The sequence below is a fragment of the Macaca nemestrina genome, chromosome 18 (genome assembly GCF_043159975.1).
Source record: "Macaca nemestrina isolate mMacNem1 chromosome 18, mMacNem.hap1, whole genome shotgun sequence".
Taxonomy (NCBI): Eukaryota; Metazoa; Chordata; class Mammalia; order Primates; family Cercopithecidae; genus Macaca; species Macaca nemestrina.
Genome location: NC_092142.1, coordinates 5,323,479 through 5,350,491, shown reverse-complemented (window position 1 = coordinate 5,350,491; position 27,013 = coordinate 5,323,479). Strand labels below are relative to the sequence as shown.

The 27,013-nt window shown below is 52.4% G+C and overlaps 1 protein-coding gene across 2 annotated transcripts in view; it reads left to right on the top strand.

The window, feature by feature from the left end:
- Positions 1-27,013, top strand: part of LOC105467827 (periplakin) — a 56,814-nt gene that overhangs the window by 14,035 nt on the left and 15,766 nt on the right. Inside the window, exons 2-8 of one of the 2 annotated variants that reach the window (XM_011717550.3) lie at positions 13,907-14,006; positions 21,037-21,191; positions 22,551-22,671; positions 23,976-24,101; positions 24,194-24,235; positions 25,676-25,837; positions 25,940-26,047. In XM_011717550.3, the coding sequence (XP_011715852.2) occupies positions 13,907-14,006; positions 21,037-21,191; positions 22,551-22,671; positions 23,976-24,101; positions 24,194-24,235; positions 25,676-25,837; positions 25,940-26,047 (814 nt within the window). Of the gene's footprint in view, positions 1-13,906; positions 14,007-19,593; positions 19,859-21,036; positions 21,192-22,550; positions 22,672-23,975; positions 24,102-24,193; positions 24,236-25,675; positions 25,838-25,939; positions 26,048-27,013 lie in introns of those variants that run through there. The other variant, XM_071084076.1, reaches the window with a different exon arrangement.

Here is a 27,013-nt window from a genome sequence, read left to right as displayed (position 1 = left end):
TATATGCTTTTATTCCAAATAGCCAGCATAGTTCATTCAGTTTGATGGGCGCTGCAGACATGGCAGTGAACAACAGACAAGGTGCCCTGCCCTGGCAGGGTCCCCACGCTCCAGTGACAGGGAGGAAGAGGATGAAACCCAGTTATCCTAATCATGGTGTGGCCACACCTAAAGTGCTTTCATTTATAAGGATTATCTCCTTGAATTATCTCAACCCTCTGCAGTGGGATCAATTCCTATCCCTGTCTCAGAGATGAGGAAACTGAGGCACAGAGAGACTAAGGAACCTGCCCGAGCCCACACCTAGGTCACAGCAACAACACAGGCTACGTTCCTTGCCTTGGCCAGGCTGCTCTCAGTTTCCTCCCCTGTAGGTCAGGTACAAAGAATGGGCCAGTTGGTGCCATATGACTTGAACAGGTACAGCTGAAGGCATCAAGGGTGGCTCTTGAAGCCACCCACACACAGGGAGCCCACTCCCAGGTCACTGACGGCTGGAAGGTTGGCCATTCATGGTGTCCTTGGAGGGTCCAGGTCTCTCCTGGGGGCAGGAGCCTGGGAAGCATATCTCCCCAACTCTTAGATCTATGTATGATGCAGCCAGATCATACCATCATCCAAAACTTGTGTTCCCATATGCTCTCAGAAAAGACAGTGGGTGGCTGTTGCATTGGGCCAGGTGAGAAGTGGTGACTTTGGCCAAGGTGGAGGCCAGAAGGGCAGATGGAGGAGGATGTGCAGGGGACGTGTTCCCATGTAGAACCAGTGGAGGGAGAGGCAGGGACAGGTCTCAGGGATCTGTTGGCATAACCGGGTAGACAGGTCCTCCCCACCCTCCCCTTCTGCGGTTTCCCTTATGCGGATGGAAGAGTGTTCTCAGAGCAGTGGGAACACCCTGTACCCTTCAAATCCCCAAACCTACTGACTCAGATCCTTAGCCCAAATCTAAGACAGCTGAAGTGGGCTGTGCGTTTGTCCCCAGCCAGGCCTGGGGAGTGGGCATCTGGGACCCAGGATCTCCTATCCTCCCGACACCTCATTACCCATATATGGGCACTAGCCTCTCCACGCAGATGTTGGAGGAGATAGTTCCAGATTCTGAGGTTATTTGCGAATTCCTCGTGCCCGGGCAAGGCGACATTCACAGAGCGGAAGCAGAGCACGCCTGGGCTTGCAGCAGGATCAGCGTGAATGTTGTGGATGGCCGGGGTCCTTCTTTCATCTCCCGGGTGCTGGAGGATTCTGACTTCAGGCCTTGGCTTGTGGCTTTTTTTTTTTTTTTTTTTTCTTCTTTTTTTGAGACGGAGTCTCTCTCTGTCACCCAGGCTGGAGTGCAGTGGCGCGATCTCGGCTCACTGCAAGCTCTGCCTCCCAGGTTCACGCCATTCTCCCGCCTCAGCCTCCCAAGTAGCTGGGACTATAGGCGCCCGCCACCACGCCCGGCTAATTTTTTGTATTTTTAGTAGAGACGGGGTTTCACCGTGTTAGCCAGGATGGTCTCAATCTCCTGACCTCGTGATCCACCCAGCTCGGCCTCCCAAAGTGCTGGGATTACAGGTGTGAGCCACCGGGCCTGGCCAGCTTCTGGCTTTTTGTTTGTTTTTCGGGTTTTTTTGTTTTGTTTTGTTTTGAGATGGCGTCTCACTCCGTTGCCTAGGCTGGAGTGCAGTGGCACAATCTCGGCTCACTACAACCTCCGCCTCCCAGGTTCAAGCAATTCTCCTGTCTCAGTCTCTTGAGTAGCTAGGATTATAGGTGCCCGCCACCATGCCCAGTTAATTTGTGTATTTTTAGTAGAGACAGGGTTTCACTATGTTGGCCAGGCTGGTCTCAAACTCCTGACCTCAGGTGGTCTACCCACCTCAGCCTTCCAAAGTGCTGGGATTACAGGCATGAGCCACTGCGCCCAGCCAGCTTCTGGCTTTTATCAGCTCCTTAAAAGGAGCCTAAACCCCTGGATGGTGGATCCAGGTCAAGGCAGAGCCGAGCTCCTCAGAAGCAACACCCCCCATATCTGTTCTTTCAGTCACCCCCACCACATCCCTGCGGCATGCATACTGTGATGACTCTCATTTTACAGCTGGGGAAACTGAGGCTCAGAGAGGCTAAGTCATTTACAGCTTACTAAGAGCAGAGGCAGGATTATGACCCCAGGCTGTCTGGCTTTGGTCTGGGTGCTTAACCACTGGGCCACACTGCCTTTCCAGCTGAAAGAAAGTGCCAGTGATACCTGCACAAAATTAAAGCAGGAAGACAGACCCACAAGGTGGAGAGCGAGGGTCCCCTGAGACACCTGTGTTCTCTTTCTCTGCCCACGTGGAGCATTGGTCGTGTGTCAGGGCCAGGGTGCTACCTCTGTCCCAGCTCCTCTAATGGGCATCCCGGCTGGCCCTCTGAGGACTATGTGCTGTCCTTGGCCATGCCAGGGCAGCACACAGCCCTAAGTTCGAGTCCCAGCTCCCCACTTTGCAACTGGGCTCACTGAGTCACTGGATCCTCAGCCTCGAGTTGCCACCTCTAATGCAGGCCGGGGCCAGGTGCAGTGGCTCACGCCTGTAATCCCAGCACTTTGGGAGGCCAAGGTGGGCAGATCACTTGAGGCCAGGAGTTCGAGACCAGCCTGGCCAAGGTGGCGAAACCCCGTCTCTATTAAAAATACAAAAAGGAGCCTGGTGTGGTGGTGCATGTCTGTAATCCCCGCTGCTCTGCTCGGGAGACTGAGGCACGAGAATTACTTGAACCCAGGAGGCAGAGGTTGCAGTGAGCCAAGATCATGCCACTGCATTCCAGTCTGGGTGACAGAGTGAGACTCAGTCTCAATCAGTAAAGCAGGTCAGGCTGTGTCTACTGAGGCTCTGACTCCTAGCGACAGAGCCGGGGGACCTGATGCCATTTGAGGCTCCCAAGCCCCCTCCCTAGTGGTTCCTCTGCTCTGAGTACACACTGGGACACAAAAAGACGGCTGTTCAGGCTCAAGCCTGCGGGCTCAGGGCCAGGAAACCCTTGTCTGGTCCCTGGCAGTGCCCTCAAACCCAGCCCTGGAGCTCCGAGGAGGAGCCAGGCAGCCTCCTGACCTGCTGGTTCCATTTTTCTTTGCTTGCATCAAGAGCCTCATATGCAGACCAGGCCAAGAAAATGGGGCTCCGTGAGTCTGCTCAGGAGTGTCCCAGACTCGCGTCCCCAGCCCAGAAGGAAAAAGCTAGGGAAGAACAACCTAGGTCGACTCGAGGTAACTCCCAGTGGCTTGCGAAACCCACCTAGCCCCTGACCCACAGCCTGGCCGAGGCTGAGGGGGCTGTTTCTGCTGCTAGCCAGGTCCTGAGTCCCCATTCAGGCCCACTGGTGAAACAGCCAGCAAGGCCTCAATTGTATCAACATGTAAATGAACTGGGCTCAGTGGCTCATGCCTGTAGTCCCTGTACTTTAGGAGGCCAAGGCAGGAGGATCCCTTGAGCTCAGGAGTTTTTTTTTTTTTTTTTTTTTTTTTTTGAGACAGAGTCTCACTCTGTCGCCCAGGCTGGAGTGCAGTGGCCGGATCTCAGCTCACTGCAAGCTCCGCCTCCCGGGTTCACGCCATTCTCCTGCCTCAGCCTCCCGAGTAGCCGGGACTACAGGCGCCCGCCACCTCGCCCGGCTAGTGTTTTGTATTTTTTAGTAGAGACGGGGTTTCACCGGGTTAGCCAGGATGGTCTCGGTCTCCTGACCTCGTGATCCGCCCGTCTCGGCCTCCCAAAGTGCTGGGATTACAGGCTTGAGCCACCGCGCCCGGCCGAGCTCAGGAGTTTAAGACCAGCCTGGGCAACAGAGAGAGACTCCATGTCTACAAAAAAATTAAAAAATTAGCCAGGGCTAGTATGGTGGCTGACACCTGTAATCCCAGCACTTTGGGAGGCCGAAGCAGGCCGATCACCTGATCAGGAGTTCAAGACCACCCTGGCCAACATGGCAAAACCCTGTCTTTACTAAAAATACAAAAATTAGCCAGGCATGGTAGCATGCGCCTATAATCCCAGCTACTCAGGAGGCTGAGGCAGGAGAATTGCTTGAACCCAGAGATAGAGGTTGCGGTGAGCCAAGATTGTACCAATGCACTGCAGCATGGACAACAGAACAAGACTTTCAAAATTTTAAAACAGTATAAATGATCTCGAGTCTGTTTCGGGGCCCTGGACGCTGCTCTGAACCTCCAGTTCAGTCCTTGAACCACAAAGGTGTCTTTGAAATTTGGCGGAGGTGTTTCTTTTTTTTTCTTTTTTGAGACAGAGTCTCGTTCTGCTGCCAGGCTGGAGTGCAGTGATGCAATCTCAGCTCACTACAACCTCCGCCTCCCGGGTTCAAGCAATTCCCCGGCCTCAGCCTCCCGAGTGGCTGGAACTACAGGTGTGTGCCACCATGCCCAGCTAATTTTTTTGTATGTTAGTAGAGACGGGGTTTCACCAGGTTGGCCAGGATGGTCTCCATCTCCTGACGTCGTGATCCACCAACCTCGGCCTCCCAAAGTGCTAGGATTACAGGTGTGAGCCACCGCGCCCGGCCTGACTGAGGTGTTTCTAAAAGTGATCCTGATTACCCGCCCCCCAAACATACCACACATACACTTTTGTTTGTTTTTTTTGTTTTTTGTTTTTGTTTTTGTTTTTGTTTTTGTTTTTTGAGACGGAGTCTCGCTCTGTCGCCCAGGCTGGAGTGCAGTGGCGCGATCTCGGCTCACTGCAAGCTCCGCCTCCTGGGTTTACGCCATTCTCCTGCCTCAGCCTCCTGAGTAGCTGGGACTACAGGCGCCCGCCACCGCGCCCGGCTAATTTTTTGTATTTTTAGTAGAGATGGGGTTTCACCGTGGTCTCGATCTCCTGACCTTGTGATCCGCCCGCCTCGGCCTCCCAAAGTGCTGGGATTACAGGCGTGAGCCACCACGCCCGGCCTTGTTTGGTTTTAATTTGAGACAGGGTCTTTCTTCGTCTCCCAGGCTGGAATGCAGTGGTGTGATCTCAGCTCACTGCATCCTTGACCGCCTGGGCTCAAGCGATTCTCCCACCTAAGCTTCTCAAGTAGCTGGAACTATAGGTGCACACCACCACATCTGGCTAATTTTTGTATTTTTTGTAGAGACAAGGCCTTCCTATTTGCCCAAGTTGGTCTCGATCTCCTAGGCTCAAGAGATGCTCCTGCCTCGGCCTCCCAAAGTGCTGGGATTACAGGTGTGCACCCCTGTGCCTGGGGCCACACATAAACATAACTAGAGAGAATTTCTTGTTCACGTTCCACAGATGATGAGACTGAGACTCAGAAATACAGAGTGGCTGGCCAGGCATATGGTGGTCATACCTGTAATCCTAGCACTCTGGGAGGCCGAGATGGGAGGATCGCTTGAGGCCAGGAGTTCAGGACCAGCCTGGTCAACATAGTGAGAAACCATCTCTATTTAAAAATTTGAAGAAAATACAAAAAGATTAAAAAGGAAATACAGTGTAGCTCCTCTGTCACACCGTCACAGGTCACACTGCTGGTTGGTGCAGTCAGGATCTGAACCCTGTGTGACTCCAGACCCGAAGTCTTTCTCCTACATGGGCTGCCCTCCCAAGTGACCCTGGATAGTGACTTCACGTCCGGGACCTTGGCTTGCTCATCTGGATAATGAGCAGGTGGGGCCGGATGGCTTCTGAGGCCCCTTCGAGGGCCAGCGGCCACTGCTCTCAGCACACGTGTCCGTGTTACCCTCTGAGTAAGAAAGGGGAGGGCTGGGCATGTACTCCGTCTGTCACTCAGGCCCCTTCCCTTTTCTGGTGTGTGTGTGGGGACGGGGGTGTCTTGGTCTTCCTAGCTCGGCCAGGTGGCTGCTGTCTGTGTCTTTGTGGGTGTGACAGGGCTGTGTCTCGGCCTCCATCAGTGGGGCTGGTGGCCCAGGGGTGCCACGTCTGGCTGCCCCAATGCGGCTCATTACCGAGATGAAAAGCTGGACCAGCCTAGCCGGTTTCCCAGCACTCCTGGGACCCGTCCCCGTTCCTGCAGGTTCCTGCCCCACCCACATTCCTGCTGGCCTCCTAGCATGGGGCTCCATGGCTCTCCAAGGGACACATGGTTGATTCCTGAGGCCAGCTAGATGATGGGGGGAACGCAGGACCTTTTGGGGCCTCTCATTCGGGACCCCAAAGCTACAGGGCGAAACGCTGAGACTGTGCCTCTGGAGACCTGGATTCGAATCCCAGCTCTGCCTTGCTTGCTGGCAGTGGAACTGTGGCCAAATGATGGAATTTCTTTGTACCTCTATTTCCCCATCTGTAACTGAGTGAATTGCATGGTATGTGAATTCCATGCAATTCACTCATTTAGAGTTGTAATCCTCCAACTTTTGAGAACAATGCTACTTACTTAGAGGGTGGTAGGATTGATGAGCTAATATATATGTGACTTGCTTAGCACTGGGCAGGACAAATAGCCCTCTAGGAGTTAACTAGCCCCTTCCAGGCTGCTGGGGGATTACCTGCGGCCGGCCAGCCTCCCTGGAGAATGAGACAAGAGGCAGGACCTGACTCGGGAGAGAAAAAACAAACCCCTGTCGTTTCTAAATGACACTTGTCTTTTTTTTTTTTTTGAGACTGAGTCTCGCTCTGTCACCCAGGCTGGAGTGTGTAGTACAATCTTGGCTCCCTGCAACCTCCACTCCCGGGTTCGAGCAGTTCTTCCACCTCAGCCTCCTGAGTAACTGGGATTACAGGTACCTGCCACCGTGCACAGCTAATTTTTGTATTTTTAGTAGAGACGAGGTTTCACCATGTTGGCCAGGCTGGTCTTGAACTCCTGACCTCAGGTGACCTGCCTGACTCAGCCTCCCAAAGTGCTGGGATTACAGGCGTGAGCCACCGCGCCCAGCTGCCTTTTTTTTTTTTTTTTTTTTTTTTTGTAGCAGTTTTACGGTGATATAATTCACATACCATGCAGTTCACTCATTTAAAGTGTCCAATTCACTGTTTTTGTTTTTTTGTTTTGAGACAGGGTCTCACTCTCATTGCCCAGGCTGGAGTGCAGTGGTGAAGTCTCGGCTCACTGCAGCCTCAATCTCCTGGGCTCAAGCAATCCTCCCCCCTCAGCCTCCCGAGTATCTGGGACCACAGGTGCGCATCACCATGCCCAGCTAATTTTTTGTATTTTCAGTAGACATGGGGTTTCACCATGTCGCCCAGGCTGCTCTCAAACTCCTGGGCTCAAGTGATCTGCCCACCTCGGCTTCCCAAAGTACTGGGATTATAGGTGCGAGCCACCGCGCCTGGCTCAGTGGTTATTAATATTGTCACAGAGTTGTCCAACCATCCCCATAAAACATTTTCATCACCCCAAAAAGAAATCTCATACCCTTTAGGAATCACTCTCCATTTCACATCCTCCTGGGCCCTGGCAACAACCTATCTACCTTCTGCTCCCGTAGATTCCTCCATTCTGGACATTTCTTACCAATGGAATAATATGTGAGCTTTTGTGTCTGGCTTCTCTCACTGAGCATAACATTCTCGAGGTTCATGAGGCTGTAGCAGTTGTCAGTTCTGCCTTCATTGTTTGGCCAAATAATACAGATAGACCACATTTTGTTTATATTTTCATCAGTTGATGAATATTTGAGTTGTTTCCACTAAAAAGTGGAAGCCAAAAGGCTACTATGAATCATGCTGCTGTGACTCATCTATGTACAAGTTTCTGTGCAGGCATAGATTTTTTTGTTTTTTGGTTCTTGGTTTTTATTTTCTGAGACAGAGTCTTGCTCTGGCTGGAGTGTAGTGGCACGACCTCGGCTCACTGCAACCTCCACCTACCAGGTTCAAGCGATTCTCCTGCCTCAGCTTCCCGAGTAGATGGGATTACAGGCACATACCACCATGTCCAGCTAATTTTTTTGTACTTTTCATAGAGGTGGGGTTTCGCCATGTTGGCCAGGCTGGTCTCGAACTCCTGACCTCGGGTGATCCATCTGCCTCGGCCTCCCAGAGTGCTGGGATTACAGGCATGAGTCACCGCGCCTGGCCCAGACATAGGTTTTCATTTCTCTTGGATAGATACGTAGGGGTAGGCTGGGTGCAGTGGCTCACGCCTGTAATCCTAATATTTTGGGCGGCCAAGGCAGATGGATTGCTTCAGCCCAGGGGTTCAAGACCAGCTGGGGCAACATGGCAAAACCTCCCTCTCTAAAAAAAAAAATATATACAAAAATTAGCTGGGCACGGTGCCAGGTGCCTATAGTCACAGTTACTCAGAGGCTGAGGTACGAAGATTGCTTGAGACTGGGAGGTCAACACTGCAGTGAGCTGAGATTGCGCCACTGCACTCCAGCCTGGGCAACAGAGTGAGACCCTGTCTCAAAAAATAAAAATAAGGCTGGGTACAGTGGCTCATGCCTATAATCCCAGCACTTTGGGAGGCTGAGGCAAGTGGATCACCTGAGGTCAGGAGTTCGAGATCAGCCTGGCCAACATGGCGAAACCCCGTCTCTACTAAAAGTACAAAAGTTAGCCGGGTGTAGTGGTGGGCACCTGTAATCCCAGCTACTCAGGAGGCTGAGGTAGGAGAATCATTTGAGTCTGGGAAGCGGAGGCTGCAGTGAGCCGAGATCATGCTACTGTACTCCAGCCTGGGCAACAGGGTGAGACCCTGTCTCGAAAAAATAAATAAATAAATAAGTAATAAAAATAAAAGAACACATAGGGGTGGACTTGCTGGATCTTATGGTGACTGTTTAACTTTTTGCAGAATTTCTAGACTGTTTTCCACAACTGTGCACCATTTTGCATCCCCACCAGCAAGGCACGAGGGTTCCGATTTCTCCACATCTTTGTCAACACTTGTTACTGTCTGTCTTTTTTATTATAGCCATTATGGTGGATGAAAAGTGACATCCTGGTGTGGTTTTGGGCTCTTGGCATTTTAAATTATCTGTGAAGTACCTACTGTGTGTTGGGAGCCCTGTAAGATCATCACATTGAGTTGTTAAGGGCCTGGAGTCTGGCTCTGCCATCTAATTGCTGGGTGACTTGGGGAGAGTTACTTAACCTCTCTGATCCTCAGTTTCCACACCCATAAATGGGGATAATAATACAATTACCCACCGTGCTAACACCCAGCTTGCAGGGTTGTCATGAAGATTGAGTCAGAAACAGTGAGGAGCCCAGCATGTAGAAAGTATTAGCCATTAGCTCATATTTAATGGTGGAGGTTGTTATTGGTGTGAGTTTCCTAGTATCCCTATGAGTGACTGTTAGCCCAGTCGATCACGTGCCTCTGGAGTGAGATTGCTGGAGGAGAGAATCGTGGTTCACAAGCTGTGTGACCCTGGGCAAGTGCTTTGATGTCTCAGAGTCTTGGTTTCTTCATCTGTAAAGGGGCACACGAACCTCCCCGGGGACTTAGGGCAACGATGCTCTTGAGCTGGTGCCTGTGAATGTGAGGTCTGGCAAAGCCCACAGCAAGTGGCACATGCCCAGGATGCCTCTGTGGTCATCACCAGTGGACAGATGGAGAAGCGGAGGCTGCACGAGGGTAGGGCACTTGCCTGAGGCTGTCTAAGCAGCAAGCGGCGGAGTGGGCCGTGGGCCTGTCTCCTCATAGGTTCCTGCTGCTGCTCACAACTTTGTCCCACCAGGAGTCCAAGGTCCCTGAGGCAGTGGTCATAGCCGCACAACTCCCATGTCCTCTGGGGGACTTCGGCTGGAACAGTAGGCCCGGCCAGGATGGAGTCCAGAGGTGGCTTTTCTTGCATCTGCCCCGGTCCATGAAACGGCTGGGTTGGGCGCTGGCCCTGTGCCTGAGGTGGGACTGGGCTCAAGAGAGACCAAGGCCCCTGCTTGAGCCACAGTGCAGACCCTAACAATGCACTGCAGAGTCAGGGCTTGACTATTTGGGGTGAGACTCACTGCCTCAAGGTGCAGCTGGCCCGGCAGATGGTCAGTGACTGGGGTGGGAACGTGGGGGTCCAGAAACTCACATTCTCCATGTGGCCTGCCAAAACCAGGAAGTGGGGGTTAGGGAATGAGGGAGGAGTCAGGGGTGGACCCCTGACCTGGATGTTCTAGAAGCCCAGCTTATCCCTTCTTACCCAGATCCTCCATCCAAAGCTCCCCGCTGCTGAGCCTTCCTGGCCACCCCACCAAACACCAGCTTTCTTCACTGCAGGACTTGTCAGTGCCTTTGCTGGCTCATGAACATATCAAGGTGGGGTTTTCCTAACTGCCTTGACCAAGGAAGAATAAGGCTTGTAAGAGCTGGGTTCCTGGAACCCCACTTTGGGGCAGGCTGCCCCCAGTTGACCTTGCAGAAGGTGTGGCCTGGGTCCTGTTCCCTCAAGATCGCCCAGCTCCGGTGTATCCAGGTCTGCCACAAAGCCAGCCCTTAGGCAAGGTTTGGGACATCGGGGGGTAGATTCTCCAGCACGTTTGCTGCTGCCATTTCTGCCCCCAGCGCCGCCAACATCAACAGCACCTGCAGTGCTGCTTCATGCCTCCAGTAGGTGTCCAGGTCCCCTGGGGAACCTGCAAAAATCGCAATAATAATACAGCTTCCTGGCCCCAGCTCTGGAGACCTGGGTTCAGCAGGTCTGGGTTAGTGGCCCGGAATCTGAATTTTTCACACTGGGCCCCAGAACCTTGACCTGGGGAGTGTCAGTCTAAAGGGCTGGTGGTCACTCTGCCTTGATGGTGAAGAACCCCACCCTGGCCCACCCCACGGGACATGCCAGGACCTGCCTCTCTATGGCCTGTCCTCACTGGAGCCTTCTGCACAGGAACGCCAAATTCTTCCTCCTGCTTTAGCACCCAGCCGACACCACCTCCTCCAGGAAGCCTTCCGTGACTACTGCTGTCCCCGCCCAGCCAGTCCAGAGGCTCCTTTGGGCATCCCCAGCCCCCAGGCCTGTCTCAGTCTCGTGACTGTTTCTATAAATACTGATTGCCTCCTGGTCTGTAGGGTGGATCAGGGAGGGAGAGGCTTGTCTTTGTGAGATGCCAGGCCTGCACACAGCAGGTGCTTAATGAGTGTGAGTAGGAGGAATCTTCTGCGTGCCTAGCCGCACAGGCCCCACTGTGGGTCTTCAATGGAGACAGGGGAACTATCATGGCTGGCTGGCTGGGTGACAGTGGCTAAGCTGCTTTCCCTGTCTGGTCTCTGTTTCTTTCTTTGTTTAAAGAAAGCAACAGATGGAGGCCGGGCATGGTGGCGCACGCCTGTAATCCCAGCTACTCAGGAGGCTGAGGCAGCAGAATCGTTTGAACCCAGGAGGTAGAGGTTGCAGTGAGCCAAGATCGTACCACTGCACTTCCAGCCTGGGTGACAGAGCGAGACTCTGTCTCAAAACAACAGAGGCAGGGCTGGGTGATCTCTAAGGCTCCTTGACAACTAAAATCACAAACCTTTGTTGAGACTTACTCTGCGCCCAGCTCTGTGCACAGCGCTTTAGCAGTGTGACCTCACTTCCATTTGTAACCCCCGCCACCCCGGTCCCGGGAAAGGTTCTGTTCCTGTAGTCCATCGGATTGGGAAGCAGAGGCACAGAGAGGCAAGGGAGCTTGGCCAAGTCACACAGCCACTCAGCGGCTGATGGGCCCCAAGATCTGCACCCACAGCTAACCCCAGGGCCAAAGTCTTAACTAACTCCCATGATAGCATTTTCCAGAGTAGTTTGTATGTGGTTCTGGGGGACGGGGGGCAGTAGACAGATGTGACAGGAGGGGACACAGAGACAGTGAGGGAGAGGGCCAGGCTGCTTTCAAGACTTTTTTTTTTTTTTTCTTTGAGACTGGGTCTCGCTCTGTCGCCCAGGCTGGAGTGCAGTGGCACGATCTCAGCTCACTGCAACCTCCACCTCCCGGGTTCAAGCGATTCTCCTGCCTCAGCCTCCCTGAGTAGCTGGCATTACAGGTGCGCACCCCCACGCCCAGCTAATATTTGTATTTTTAGTGGAGACGGGGTTTCACCATGTTGGCCAGGCTGGTCTCAAACTCCTGATCTCAGGTGATCCACCCGCTGTGGCCTCCCAAAGTACTGGGATTACAGGTGTGAGCCACCGCACCAGGCCTCAAGTCTCTTTCAGGCTCTCTGAGAAGATCAGGAGAGAGGCTGGGCCTGATGCCACCACGGCTGTCACACCTCCTGACTCGTAACAGCGGGCAGCCCGGCGTCACCATGGAACCCAATGCCACTGCGTTCCCATGAAATTTATTTTGGCAGCTAATTCACTTGTGATGAGGGCTTCTGGATTTCCGTTTAAAAGGGGGAGAGCAAGTTACCTTTGTAAACACATTCATTTAACTCTAAAATAAAATGAGTAGGTTGAAAGAAAAATATCAGGTAATTAAAAATAAGACTGCTCACACAATAGCTTGTTCCCGAATGTTCACAGCAGCGTGATTCTCATGATGGCCCAAAGGTGGAAACGGCCCAAATGGTTGTCAGTTGTTGAATGAATAAGGAAAATGTGATGTAGCCATGTGACAGAATATTATTCAGCCATAAAAAGAATGAAGTTCTAATAGATGCCACAATATGCATGAAGTTTGAAAACATCATGCTGAGAGAAGGCAGACGCAAAAGGCCACGTGTTGTGTGATTCTGTTTTTATGAAATGTCCAGAATAGGCAAATCCATAGAGAGAGAAAGTGAGTTCCTGATTGCCAGGGGCTGGAGCGGGTGGGGAATAGGGAGTGACAGCTCGTGGGTGTGGAGCTTTGGGGTGATAAAAATGTCTGGAATGAGATAGTGGTGATGGTTGCACAATTCTGAATATGTAGTGCTAAAAACCACTGACTGTGTACTTTAAACAGGTGAATTTTACGGTATGTGAGTTATCTCCCAATTTTTAAAATATGGTGCGTTTTGCCAACATGGCAAAATAGAAGCATTAGAAGCTGGGTGCGCTGGTGGTGCCAGTGGTCCCAGCTACTCGGGAGGCGGAGGTAGGAGGATTGCTTGAGCTCGGGAGTTCGAGGCTGCAGCGAACTACGATCATGCCACTGCACTCTAAGCCAGGTGACAGAGTGAGACTGTATCTCTCACAAAAAATATGTAGGCAAGGCCTGGTGGCTCACATCTGTGATCGGCACTTTGGGAGTCCGAGGTGGATGGATTGCTTGAGCTCAGGAGTTTGAGACCAGCCTGGGTGACATGTTGAAACCCCCTCTCTACCAAAAGGAATGTAAAAGTTATCCAGGAGTGGTGGCATGTGCCTGTAGTCCCAGCTACTTGGGAGGCCGGGCTGGGAGGATTGCTTGAGCGTAGGAGATAGAGGCTAGAGTGAGCCATGACTGTGCCGCTATACTCCAGCCTGGGCAAGAGTGTGAGACTCTATCTATGGCAATTAAATAAACAAATAAATAAATAAATAAAAATAGAAGTATTAGAATGATCAAAGTGGAAGCTGGCCGGGCCCAGTGGCTCACGCCTGTAATCCCAGCACTTTGGGAGGCCGAGGTGGGCAGATCACTTAAGGTCAGGAGTTCAAGACCAGCCTGGCCAACATGGTGAAACCCCGTCTCCACTAAAAATATAAAAATTAGCCAGGCTTGGTGGTGTGCACCTGTAATCCCGGCTACTGGGGAGGCTGAGGCATGAGAATCATTTGAACCCAAGAAGTGGAGGTTGCAATAAGCCGAAATCATGCCACTGCACTTTAGCGTAGGTGACAGAACAAGACTCCATCTCAAAAAAAAATTTAAAAAAAAAAAATGGAGGCTGACCCCCTGCTAGGCGCTGCCTTGTCTCTGGGGCTTTAGTGACGTTGCCCTACGGGAACAGCCCAACTACCTCAAAGGCTCTGTGGGCAGCTCCTGCTCAGAGCGTGGGGCCGGGGACAGCCAGGGGATGGGGTGCTGGTAGGGGCACAGCCCCCACCCACCAGGCACCCCACCCATCTCCCCTCGGCTTCTGCCCGCAGCATCTCTAACAAGGAGCTTTCGGAGCTGATCGAGCAGCTGCAGAAGAATGCCGACCAGGTGGAGAAGAACATCGTGGACACGGAGGCCAAGATGCAGAGTGTGAGTGCCCCCGTTCCTGCCCGGGTGCCCCTGTGCTACCAGCCCCGTTCAGGACCGAGGTCTGTTCGGAATCAGTGATTCCCACCCAGGGGTGATTCTGGCCCCGAGGGAACATGCAGAGACAGTTTGGTTTTCACTGTTTGGAAGGAAGGTGCTCCTGGCGTCAGCTGGGGAGGGGAGACGGTTGCCGCTGAACACCCTACCATGCAGTGTAGGGCAGGGGCGCCGAGGTCAGGAAGCCCTGCTCTGCGAGAGGAACCCGGCCATTGTTGTTAATACCAGTACCTGCTGGATACTAAGTTCCTCCCACTTCCTGGGCCCTGTGCAAAGCGTCTCCTGCCTGGAGGACTGCCATGGGGTCAGGCTCTAGGGAAGCAGCCCAGCCTTGTCCTTGCTGGGTGACCTTGGGCAAGTAAGTCTTTGCACCTCCCCATGAATGGGATTCTCTCTAACTGGGCAGGAGTGATGGTTCCCACCTGGCGGGGTGGTTGTAAAGATTAAATAGATTATTCAGGTAAAGTGCAGAGCTACTATCATTAATATCATTCTCAGTGCTCATCCTGCTGCTGCCAGCACTCAGGGTGCAGGTCATCCTCAGCCTTTTTTGGAGAAGAGAGAGAAAATAGCTACGCAAATCACTTTCCCCGCTCTGTGCCTCAGTTTCCCCTTCTGTTACATGGGGATAACTGCCCGGTGGACTCAATGGCACGAAGCCTCTGTACCCTGCGGGACTCATAAGCCTCTGGAATGATCACCTCTTCGAGCCTTCCACCGGTGTCAGCCTGGTGCGACTGGGTTGATGCCCGTTTTGTAGCCTGGGGCAATTGAGGTTCAGAAGGGACTGGGGTGATGAGTCAGTGACAGAGATGGTGCTGGCATTGGCCCGGAGGTGGAGTTACCAGATTTAGCAAATAAAATACAAGATGCCCAGTAACATTTGAATTTCAGAACACAAATCATGTTTTAGTAATGGGAAAGCCCATGAATTATTAGGGAAAGGCTTATGCTAAAACACTATTTGTTGTTTATCTGAAATTCAAGTGTAACTGGTGATCTGTACTTCATCTGGCGTCCCTATGCGGGAGATGACTAAGAGGTGGGACCAGGCCAGGTGCGTAATGACTCACGCCACTGTAATCCCAGTACTTTGGGAGGCCGAGGTGGGCAGATCACTTGAGGTCAGGAGTTTGAGACCAGATTGGCCGATACGGTAAAACCTCATCTCTACTAAAAGTACAAAAGTTAGCTGGGCGTGGTGGTGCACACCTATAATCCCAGCTACTCAGGAGGCTTAGGCAGGAGAATCGCTTGAACCTGGGAGGCGGAGGTTGCAGTGAGCCAAGATTATGCCACTGCACTCTAGCCTGGGCAACAGAATAAGACTCTGTCTTGAAAATAACAACAACCACAACAACAACAACAACAAAGAAAGGTGGGACCAGAGGAGTGGGAGGCTGAGGGTGGGGAGGTCAGGAGGGAGGTCAAGGTCTGCTCAGGCCCAGCCATAGATGTCTAACCCCCTGGCTGCCCCTGATGGCCCAGTTGCCTACCCTCTGAAGGCCTGTCCACAGCAGCCAAGAGACCCAAGGTGGTGGGTGGGCACAGTCCATGGGGGTGCAGGGGGCAGGTAAGTGGAGACTGTGTTCTCCGCCACCAGCTGTCCCCTGCAGGGGCCCCGGGAGTGGGCCTTGCCCTGGCCTCCTTCCTGGGGTCCCGCCCTCCATGCCCTCCTGGGCCTCCACCTCCTGCCTCTCTGGCCTCTACCTGTTCCCTCCTGTCAGTTCCCCTCGTCATTTGCAGTTTCATCCCCTGCCATCTGAGGCTCCCTGTGGTGGTGGATTTTTTCTTTATTAAATGAAAAACATCTTTTGGGGGTGTCACTCTTTTTTCCTCATAATAAAAATAATATGTGTTCGTCACACACATTTCAGGACGGATAAACAAGCATAACAAAGTAAATTAAAATCATGAGCCAGGCACGGTGGCTCGCGCCTGTAATCTCAGCACTTTGGGAGGCCTCGGCAGGTAGATCACCTGAGCCCAGGAGTTTGAGACAAGCCTGAGCAATGTGGTGAAACCTCGTCTCTACAAAAAATATGAAAAATTTGCCAGGTGTGGTGGTGTGTGTGCCTGTAGTCCCAGCTCCTTGGGAGGCTGAGGTGGGAGGCTCACTTAAGCCCAGGAGGTTGAGGCTACAGTGAGCTGAGATCACAGCACTGCACTCCAGTCTAGGCAGCAGAGGTAGACTTTGCCTCAATCAATCAATCAGTCAGTCAGTAAACTCAATCATGTAGAATTCCACCACCAGAGGTATCTATTGGCTATTAACATATTGGTGTATATCTGTTTGACCTTTGTGTGTGTGTGACAGAAAGAGAGGGAGAAAGAAGGAAGAGGGTTTAACCTTCTCATTTTATTTTCCTGGAGTAATGACTTGAAATAGGTAATTTTGAACCATTTGAACCATTTTTATTTTATTTTTTGCAGAGACAGAGGTCCTTGCTATGTTGTCCAGGCTGGTCTTGAACTCCTGGCCTCAATCCATCCTCCTGCCTCAGCTTCCCAAAGTGCTGGGATTATAGGCGTGAGTGCTTGGCCTGAACTATTTTTCTTTCTTTCTTTCTTTCTTTTTTTTTTTTTTTTTTGAGACAGTCTCACTCTGTCGCCCAGGTTGGAGTGCAGTTTGCTATCTCGGCTCACTGCAACCTCCGCCTCCCGGGTTCAAGCGATTTTCCTGCCTCAGCCTCCCAAGTAGTTGGGACTACAGGCATGCACCACCACGCCCAGTTAATTAATTAATTTATTTATTTATTTATTTTCAGTAGAGATAGGGTTTCACCATATTGGCCAGGCTGGTCTCAAACTCCTGACCTCGTGATCCACTCACCTTGGCCTCCCAAAGTGCTGGGATTACAGGTGTGAGCCACCGTGCCCGGCCTATTTTTTTAACTTCAATTGAACTCACTTGAAAAAAGAAGCTAGGCTTTGAAGACTACATGGATCACACAGTCTTTTTCTTGTTTACTTTTTGCTAAAGATACTATTTATTTCATTTCCCAGAAGTGCTCTTGAATTTCCCATTTTTTTTAATTGAGGGGAGATTCATGTAACATAAAATTAACCGTGTAATGTGTGCAGTTCAGTGGCATTGAGTACATTCACAATGTTACACAACCATCACCTTGATCTAGTTCCAAAACATTTCCCTTACCCCAGAGGGAAACCCCACACCCTTAACAGTGACTCCCCTCCTCCCCTTTTCCCCGGCAGCCACTCATCTGATTTCTGTCTCTATGGATTTATTTATTCTGGATATTTGACATAAACAGAATCATACACTGCATCACACATTTATTCAAATGCTAAACATGCAGAAAACTGTACAGTGAACAGCCATATCCCACCGCCCAATCCTACTAATAATGTCTGCTGAATTGGTTTTATCATGTATCTCTGTGTGTGTGTGATTTATTAGATATATTAGTGCCTATCATTTTTTATTTTATTTTTTTATTGAGACAAGGTCTTGCTCTGTCACCCAGGCTGGAGTGCAGTGGTGCATTCACGACTCACTGAAGCCTCAACCTCCTGGGCTCAAGCAATCCCTCCCACCTCAACCTCCTAAGTAGCTGGGACTATAGGTGCATGCTACTATGCCTGGCTAATTTTTGTATTTTTCTTTTTTTTTTTTTGAGACAGAGTCTCACTCTGTTGCCCAGGCTGGAGTGCAGTGGCCAGATCTCAGCTCACTGCAAGCTCTGCCTTCCGGGTTTATGCCATTCTCCTGCCTCAGCCTCCTGAGTAGCTGGGACTACAGGCACATGCCACCTCGCCCGGCTATTTTTTTGTATTTTTTAGTAGAGACGGGGTTTCACCGTGTTAGCCAGGATGGTCTCGATCTCCTGACCTTGTGATCCGCCCATCTCAGCCTCCCGAAGTGCTGGGATTACAGGCTTGAGCCACCGCGCCTGGCCTTTTTTTTTTTTTTTTTTTTTTTTAGAGATAGGGTCTCACTATGTTGACCAGGCTGGTCTCCAACTCCTGAGCTCAAGCAGTCCTCTGGCCTGGGCTTCCCAGAGTGCTGGGATTATAGGCGTGAGCCACTGCACCTGACCTTTATGACTTAAAAAAACTTTTTTTTTTAAATCAAGATATAACTTACATAAACTGTAGAGAAGTGTCTACATTTGAAGACTTCACCTGGTTGAATTTTTGCATCAGTAGATACCCAGATAACCACTGTCTGGGGCAAGATGGGTAACACTGTCTAGAAAGCTCCCTGGCCATCTCCCCAGTTGATCAACCCTATGCTAATCTCTCTCACCATCGATCACTTCTGCCTGACTTTGAACTTTTGAACACTAGCCTCCCTCAGCTAGATGCTCTCTTTCTCTCTCAGCCAGTGTTTTGAGAGAACTTGCATTCCCACTGGGCACCTTCATGAATTAGGCAATGATTAATGGACTTCTTCCTTTTGTGGAATTAATCTTTGATCTGCAGCTCAGGGAAGCCAGTGATAATGGAGTGAATAAAATTCCACTCCAAGTCAAGAAGCTGATGTTTTGTTGTAATTAACACACACCAGCCTACCCAGGGTTGGGGGATGCCTGGTTCCATTGGCTTTTTGGATTGGTTGGTTTGAGGTAGGGTCTCACTTTGTCGCCAAGGCTGGAGTGCAGTGGTGCAATCTTAGCTCACTGCAGCCTTGAACTCCTGGACTCAAATGATTCTCCTGCTCCAGCTGCCTGAGTAGCTAGGACTATAGGTGCCTGCCATCACACCCAGCTACCTTTTAAAAATATTTTTTAAGAAATGGGATCTCACTATATTGCCCAGGCTGGTCTTGCACTCTTGGGCTCAAGCAATCCTCCCACCTCAGCCTCCCAAAGTGTTAAGATTACAGGTATGAGCCACTGTGCCTGGCCTCCATTGGCTTTTCGAGACATCAGTCTCACCTCCAGTCCCCTGGGGAGCCAGGCCTGTTCACCCTTCAGCCCTTCCAGACTTAGCCAGGCAAAGACACTCTTGACACATTTTCTTCCTCCAAGAGGAAGCCAAGTGTTTACTTCATACCAGGGACCACGTCGCCGCTGTGTATTTCTTTTTTTTCTTCCTTTGGCGTTTTCTTTTTTAAAAACAACTTTATGGAGACATATTTCACTTTAAACATGCTCCCACTGCCAGTGTACAAATTAATGATTTTGAGGAACTTTAGCAAGGGATGGAACCACGCCCAAGAATCAGTTTCAGAATATTTTCTTTTTTTCTTTTTTTCTTTTTTTTTTTTTTGAGACGGAGTCTCGCTCTGTCGCCCGGGCTGGAGTGCAGTGGCCGGATCTCAGCTCACTGCAAGCTCCGCCTTCCGGGTTTACGCCATTCTCCTGCCTCAGCCTCCCGAGTAGCTGGGACTACAGGCGCCCACCATCTCGCCCGGCTAGTTTTTTGTATTTTTTTTAGTAGAGACGGGGTTTCACCGGGTTAGCCAGGATGGTCTCGATCTCCTGACCTCGTGATCCGCCCGTCTCGGCCTCCCAAAGTGCTGGAATTATAGGCTTGAGCCACCGCGCCCGGCCATGTTTCAGAATATTTTCATCCCGCGCAAGATCTCTCGTGCCTATTTACGGTTAATACCTCTTCCCAGCCCTGCCGCAGGCAACCGCTAAGAGACAGAGACTTTCTGTCTCTCTGAACTTGCCTGTTCAGGGCACTTCACATCAATGGATCCCACACCACGTGGACTCTGTCGGGCTTCTTTCCCTTCGGATAACGTCTTCCAGGCTCGTTCAGATGGAGCACAGTCCGTAGTTCCTGCTCTTTGTTACGAAGTGGTATTTCTCAGTTCACTTCGCAAAGTGGGTATTTTCCTTATGCCCATTGTAGAGATGGGAATGCTGAGACCCAGCTAGGGGCAGGGACTGGGGGCCGCCTCTGAGTGCTCCAGGCTCAGCCAACGTGCACTTAGTCCCCACACTGACATGTCACTGCCTCCCCTGTGGGACTGGGGATGCCTCAGGGATTCATCCCCAGGACCTGGCATGGTGCAGACTCGCAGCCAGGCTTCTCGGATACTGACACAGTGAATTAACCCGCTGTGTTTAGAAACCTACTGTCCCGGCTGCCATTCATTGCTCTTCCCTAAACGAACAGAAGCCCTGTACTCATCAGCAACCATCGATGGGCCCTCTCAGATTTCCCCCCCCCGCTCTGCTCCTTCTTGCTGGTGCCACCTCTCTGTCACCTGGCTGCTGCCATAGACCACTGCCTGCCTTCCCAGCCCACACCCTTGCTGCTGATGTCCTCTCTCTGCAGAGCCCATGGAGGCATTGCCTTTAAGCACAAATGGAGCTGTGCGGGATCCCTCCTGGCAGCCGTTCTGTGCTCTGGCCCTCCCCGCCTGCCCTGTTTCCTCCCTATCCACAGTGGCCTTTTCACTACGGCTCAGTCGTAGCTCGCTCTCTGCTGCCTCAGGACCTTTGCACAGGCTGTCCCTGTGCCTGGAACACCTGTTCCTTTCATCCTTTGTTCTTAGCTTGTGTCTCCGCTGCAGAGAGGCTTCTCTGACCACCAGAGCTGAAGTAGGTCCGCTCGTTCCGCCTCTGGGGCGTTTCTTTCATAAACACTGACTTGGAGGGACTTGCAGTCACCTCCGTGAGGCTCATCCTTTAGCCTTCCTGGTGGCCTCGCAGACTGGGCTGTGAGTGCCGGGCAGGGAGGCCGTGTCTCTTCTGTTCACAGCTGTGTCCCAACACCTGGCATACAGTAGGCACTTGAGCTCTGTTTGCTGGGTGGCTGGAGGACAGGCTGGACGGGCATAAGGAAAATGCCGATTTTGCAAAGTGAACTGAGAAATACCACGTAGCAGCAAAGAGATGGAACTACCAACCGCGCTCCAGCCGGACAAGCCCAGAAGATGTTATTCAAAGGGAAAGAAGGGGAGCACCTTGCTGACCCCTTTCCTCCCACCCCTCCCATTGCCACCGTGCCCGCTCTTGGCTTCAGTCCATTGTCCCCTCTCTTATGGCCCTCACAGGATGTGGCTCGGCTGCAGGGCGGTCGGCAGCCTGAACACCGGGACGTGACCCTGCAGAAGGTGTTGGACTCCGAGAAGCTGCTCTATGTGCTGGAGGCGGACGCGGCCATTGCCAAGCACATGAAGCACCCACAGGGAGACATGATTGCTGAGGAGTAGGTCCCTTCGGCTTCTTATCCCAGGGGATCCATTGGGGGCTGTGGGCCAAGGCAGGGGGTACTGTTCAGCATTTGGGAGCCCGAGTCAGGGGTCATCAAGGGCTAACTAGGTGCCAGGCACGTGCCAAAGGCTTCACACAATCCTTTTTTTTTTTTTTTTTTTTTTTTTTTTGAGACAGGGTTTTGCTCTTGTTGCCCAGGCTGGAGTGCAATGGTGTAATCTCGGCTCACTGCAACCTCTTCCTCCACGGTTCAAGCGATTTTCCTGCCTCAGCCTCCCAAGTAGCTGGAATTACAGGCGTGCGCCACCACGCCCAGCTAATTTTGTATTTTTAGTAGAGACAGGGTTTCTCTATGTTGGTCAGGCTGGTCTCAAACTCCAGACCTCAGGTGATCCGCCCGCCTCGGCATCCCAAAGTGCTGGGATTATAGGCGTGAGCCACCTTGCCCGGCCTCACATGATCCTCTTGATGACCCTATTTTGCAGCTGGGGAAACCGAGGCTCAGGGAGTTGATATCCCTTGTTCTGGAGCCACCAGGCTGACCTGTGAGCTTTTGAGCGAGCCCTCCCGCTGCCTGGTGCCCTGTCCCTGGCTTCCTTGGCTCACAACTCCTGGTTCAGTTTATCTTGGATGGATCAGCCTCCCTGACTCCTGCCTTGTCCCCACCTCCACCCCAGCAAGGGCAGGGCTCTCTCGGTGCCCCACGACCCTCGACACTCGTCCTTGGCATGGCATGCACCACCCCGTGGGCCCTGCTGGGTGGCAGACTCCAGAAAACAAGATCCTTCCTGCTTATTCCAGAACCTTCTATGGTTCTGGGCACATAGTAGGCTCTCAGGAAACTCTGATGGGGGAAGGAAGGTTGATGGAAAGTGGGTGGGGCCAGGCACGGTGGTTCACGTCTGTAATCCCAGCACTTTGGGAGGCCGAAGCGGGCAGATCACCTGAGGTCGGGAGTTTGAGACCAGCCTGACCAACATGGTGAAATCCCGTCTCTACTAAAAATACAAAATTAACCAGGTGAGGTGGCGCATGTCTGTCATCCCAGCTACTCCAGAGGCTGAGGCAGGATAATCGCTTGAAACCGGGAGGCGGAGGTTGCCATGAGCTGAGATCGCGCCACTGCACTCCAGCCTGGGTGACAGAGCAAGACTCTGTCTCAAAAAAAAAAAAAAAAAAAAGAAAGAAAGTACGTGGGACGAGGGGTGACAGGATGCCCAGATGGTCTGGAACCAAAGGCCATGGTCACTGTGTCCTTCCAGGACACTGAGGCCAGGGTTTGGGTGGGAGGCCCCTTGTGGGGTACAGGCAGTGCCAACCAGCCCCACTAAGCGGGCGGCCTCTCTCCCATCAGTATCCGCCAGCTGAAGGAGCGCGTGACCAACCTGCGCGGGAAACACAAGCAGATCTACAGCCTGGCGGCGAAGGAAGTGGACCCACAGGTCAACTGGGCGGCGCTGGTGGAGGAGAAGCTGGTATGGCCTGGACGGGGCCGCCGGCTTCAGGGCTTCAGCTGGGGAGGGGGCCGTGCGTGTGCAGGGAGAGCCTTGCCATGTAATGGGCATCCCGGGTCTTACCAGGGAGAGAGCCATGGTCCTGATGATTTTCCAATGTGCCCGTGAGAGGAGTGAGGCTCAGAGAAGTGCAGCGCCAAGTCAGGGTCACACAGCTCGAGGGGTGGAGATTCGGACTCTGTCCCATCATCCACACCTCGCTGCTGCTCCTGAGTCCCACTTTCCAGCCCTGGCATGTTGGGGTCCTGGTGACGTTTTGTGGGCAGGCTGGGGCAGGAGTGGCCAGACTTCTGGCCTGTCGCTCCCTTTCCTGGCCCTCGCCACAGAGAAGCACACAGCCACTGCAGCTAGGTGTCCCGGGTTCGAGCCTCAGCTTCCCCAATTTTATTTATGTATTTATTTATTTATTTATTTATTCATGAGACAAGGTCTCACTCCATCGCCCAGGCTAGAGTGCAGTGGCATGATCACGGCTCACTGCAACCTCAATTTCCCAGGCTTAGGTGATCCTCCCACCACAGCCTCCCAAGTAACTGGAATTACAGGTGCACGCCACCACACCTGGCTAATTTTTTGTATTTTTATAGAGACGGGGCTTTGCCACATTGGCCAGGCTTGTCTCAAATTCCTGAGCTTCCCCAATTTTATTTTTTATTTATTTATTTATTTTTGAGACAAGGTCTTACTCTGTCTCCCAGGCTGGAGTGCAGTGGCATGATCACGGCTCACTGCAGCCTCAACTTCCCAAGCTCAGGTGATCCTCCCACCTCAGCCTCTCAAGTAGCTGGGAGTACAGGTGCATGCCACCACACCTGGCTAATTTTTTCTATTTTTGTAGAGACGGGGCTTTGCCACATTGGCCAGGCTGGTCTCAAACTCCTGGGCTCAAGTGATCCACCCCCCTTGGCCTCCCAAAGTGCCGGGATGACAGGTATCAGCCACCATGCCTGGCCAGCTTGTCCACTGTTAGTGGCATGACCCTGGGCAGGTGACTTGCCCTCACTCAGCCTCTGTGTCCTCATCTGAGAGATGGAACAGTAACCATGTGGACCTCTGAGGCTCTGTGAGATGAAAGATGATAACGGGTCAGTGCTCAGCAAATGGAACTTCAGGGTTGAAGGTGTGGCCGGCATCTCCCTGTGGCTCTGCGGGGCCCTGTGAAAAAGAGAGCACCATCATGCCCACCCCCGAGGCTCCTGGGGTGGCCGCACATGCCCAGCCCTTAGCCCACCCTCTCCCTATTGCTTCTCTGCCCTCCCGGCCAGGACAAGCTGAGCAGCCAGAGCTTTGGGACTGACCTGCCGCTGGTGGACCACCAAGTGGAGGAGCATAACATCTTCCACAACGAGGTCAAGGCCATCGGGCCCCACCTGGCCAAGGACGGGGTCAAGGTGGGGCATGTGCTGCTGTGGTGGGGACCCAGGGATGGAGGGGGCCGCGCCTGCGTCCTGGCCCTGACCTGTGCCCTCGGCTCTGTCCTCAGGAGCAGAACAGTGAACTTCGGGCCAAGTACCAGAAACTGCTGGTGAGGAGCTCCCTGGGGGAAAGGCATCATGGGGAGAGGAGAGGATGGGAAGCTTGGAGTCGGGGGGACAAGGATGTATTCTTTTAAAAATGACACAGGCAGCTAGGCATGGTGGCTCAGGCCTATAATCCTAGCACTTTGGGAGGCAGAGGCAGGAGGATCACTTGAGCCCAGGAGTTTGAGACCCACCTGGGCAACATAGTGAGACTCCAGCTCTCCAAACAATGTAAAAATTAGCGGGGCTTGGTGGCATGCTGTGGTCCCAGCTACTTGGGAGGCTGAAGTGGGAGGATTGTTTGAGTCCAGGAGGCGGAGGCTGCAATAAGCTGAGATCATGCTACTCCACTCCAGCCTGGGATACAGAGCAAAATCCTGTCTTAAAAAAAAAAAAAAAAAAAAAAAAAGGCGTGCAGTAAACGTTTCAATCAGGAGAGGGGTTGAGGTGGGAAGAGACGTGCCCCAGCCTCTTCCTGAGCCACTGCCAGGTTTACCCTGGTTGCTCAGGGAAAACCCTAAGAGACCCCAAGGGTACAGCCTGTCCTGCTTATTTCTTTATTAAGTATCTGCTGTGTGCCAAGTAGGATGCCACTTGCTGTCTGTACAAAAGCTTTCCATTTTCCTTCCCAAACCTTTAAAGAATGCATTGTTTTAAAAATTGCATGAGTGTTATGCAAATACTTTCTCGTTGCCGATGTTTCAGACATCTCAGAGAACGCGGAGGCAGCACTGTCGTTGTAAGGAGCCATGCTGCCTCTGCTCCTTAGTGTTAGTGGTGCCACCTTGAGCGAGTTACTTAGCCTCTGGGAGCCTCAGTTTCCTCATCTGTGAAATGGAGTTCCTACCTGTTCCTGTCTCATAGGGTCGCTCTGAGGATGAAATGAGTCAATGTTGCAGAAGTTCGTAGCGCAGTGCTGGCTCGCGGAGGGCCCCATGTACCAAAATGCAAACATCCCTCCTTTCCCTTGCACCCCCGCTTCTCAGACGTAAAGTGGTGCTTTCCTTCCAGCCCTCTGTAAGATGATCGTGATAAAGATCAAAGTAGCAGCTATAGTGACTGATATTTGTTGAGCACCAACTAACTATATGCCAGTCTGTGTGCGCTGTGAGGTCAGGACTTTCATCGTCCCCATTTACAGATGGGCAAACTAAGTCTTCACAAAAGTGTCAGTTCCGCAAGGGTTTTGTGTGTTTCGTTCACTGCTGTATCCCCAGTACCTGGAGCCATGTCCAGCGCGTAGGAGATGCTCAATAAACATTTGCTGAATGAATGAATGCGTTTCAGGGGGTCAGGTGACTTGTCTAAGGGGGTCTGGCCTAGAAGTGGCTAAGCTGGGCTTGTCCTCAGGCCGGCCATAGCTGGGCCCTGCAGGAGGTGGGGAAGGAAGCGAGCAGTGGCAGTGGGCTGAGGACGCAGCCCTGTCCTTGTCCCGGCCCCTTCAGGCAGCATCACAGGCCCGGCAGCAGCACCTGAGTTCACTGCAGGACTACATGCAGCGCTGCACCAACGAGCTGTACTGGCTAGACCAGCAGGCCAAGGACCGCATGCAGTACGACTGGAGTGACCGCAACCTCGACTATCCCAGCCGCCGGCGCCAGTACGAGGTGGGCGCTGGGGGCCTGGGGCATCAGGGAGGAGGCAGCCCTGGAGAGAGCACAGGCCCGTCGGGCTGGGCACTGAGGCCCCTCCACTGCCCCGCACTGCAGAATTTCATCAACCGGAACCTGGAGGCCAAAGAGGAGAGAATCAACAAACTGCACAGCGAGGGTGACCAGCTGCTGGCAGCCGAGCACCCCGGGAGGAACTCCATTGAGGTGTGTGCACCCCAAGACCAGACACTTCCTCCAGGGTGGCTTCTGGTTGGCCTCTGCCTGTGGGTCGCCTGGAGCTCGGGCAGACCCCGGAGCTGGGGGTCCTGCAAGCTGCATCTTGTGTCTGTCTCTATCTTGCTGTGTCTGACTCTGCCTCCTTCATTTATCCTGATCCGTTGACACCTCTGCCCTAAGTCCCTGGACTTCTGAAGCCCCCTAGAGTTGCTGCAACAAGTTAAAACAAACTTAGTGGCTTTAAACAACAGAAATTCATTCTCTCAGAGGTCTGTGGGCTGTAAGTCTGAAATCAAGGTGTCTTAGGGCTTCATTCCCTCTGGAAGCTCCAGGACATGTACCTTCCTTGCTCTTCCAGCTTCTGGGGGTTGCCAGCAGCCCTTGGCTTGTGGCTGTATCATTTCAGTCCCTTCCTCCATCTTCACACGGCCTTCTCTCCCCATGTCTCTCTGTGTCCTCTCTTCTTATAAGGATGCCAGTCAATGGATTTAGGGCTTACCCTAATTTCAGGATCCTTAACTAATGACATCTGCAAAGATCCTATTCCCAAATAAGGTCGCATTCTTCCCAACCCCCACAATGCCCCTGCCACCTGAGATGGAGTTCTGCTGTTGTCGCCCAGGCTGGAGTGCAGTGGTGCGATCTTGGCTCACTGCAACCTCTGCCTCCCAGGTTGAAGCGATTCTCCTGCCTCAGCCTCCCGAGTAGCTGGGACTACAGGCGCACGCCACCACACCCAGCTAATTTTTGTATTTTTAGTAGAGACGGGGCCTCATCATGTGGGCCAGGCTAGTCTTGAACTCCTGACCTCAGGTGATCCACCCGCCTCGGCCTCCCAAACTGCTGCGATTACAGACGTGAGCCACCGTGCCTGGCCAGGGTCATGGATTTGGTGGGACACTGTTTGGTCCATGACAGTGCGTTTGTGCAGATTTGCTAAGGCACCACTTTGGG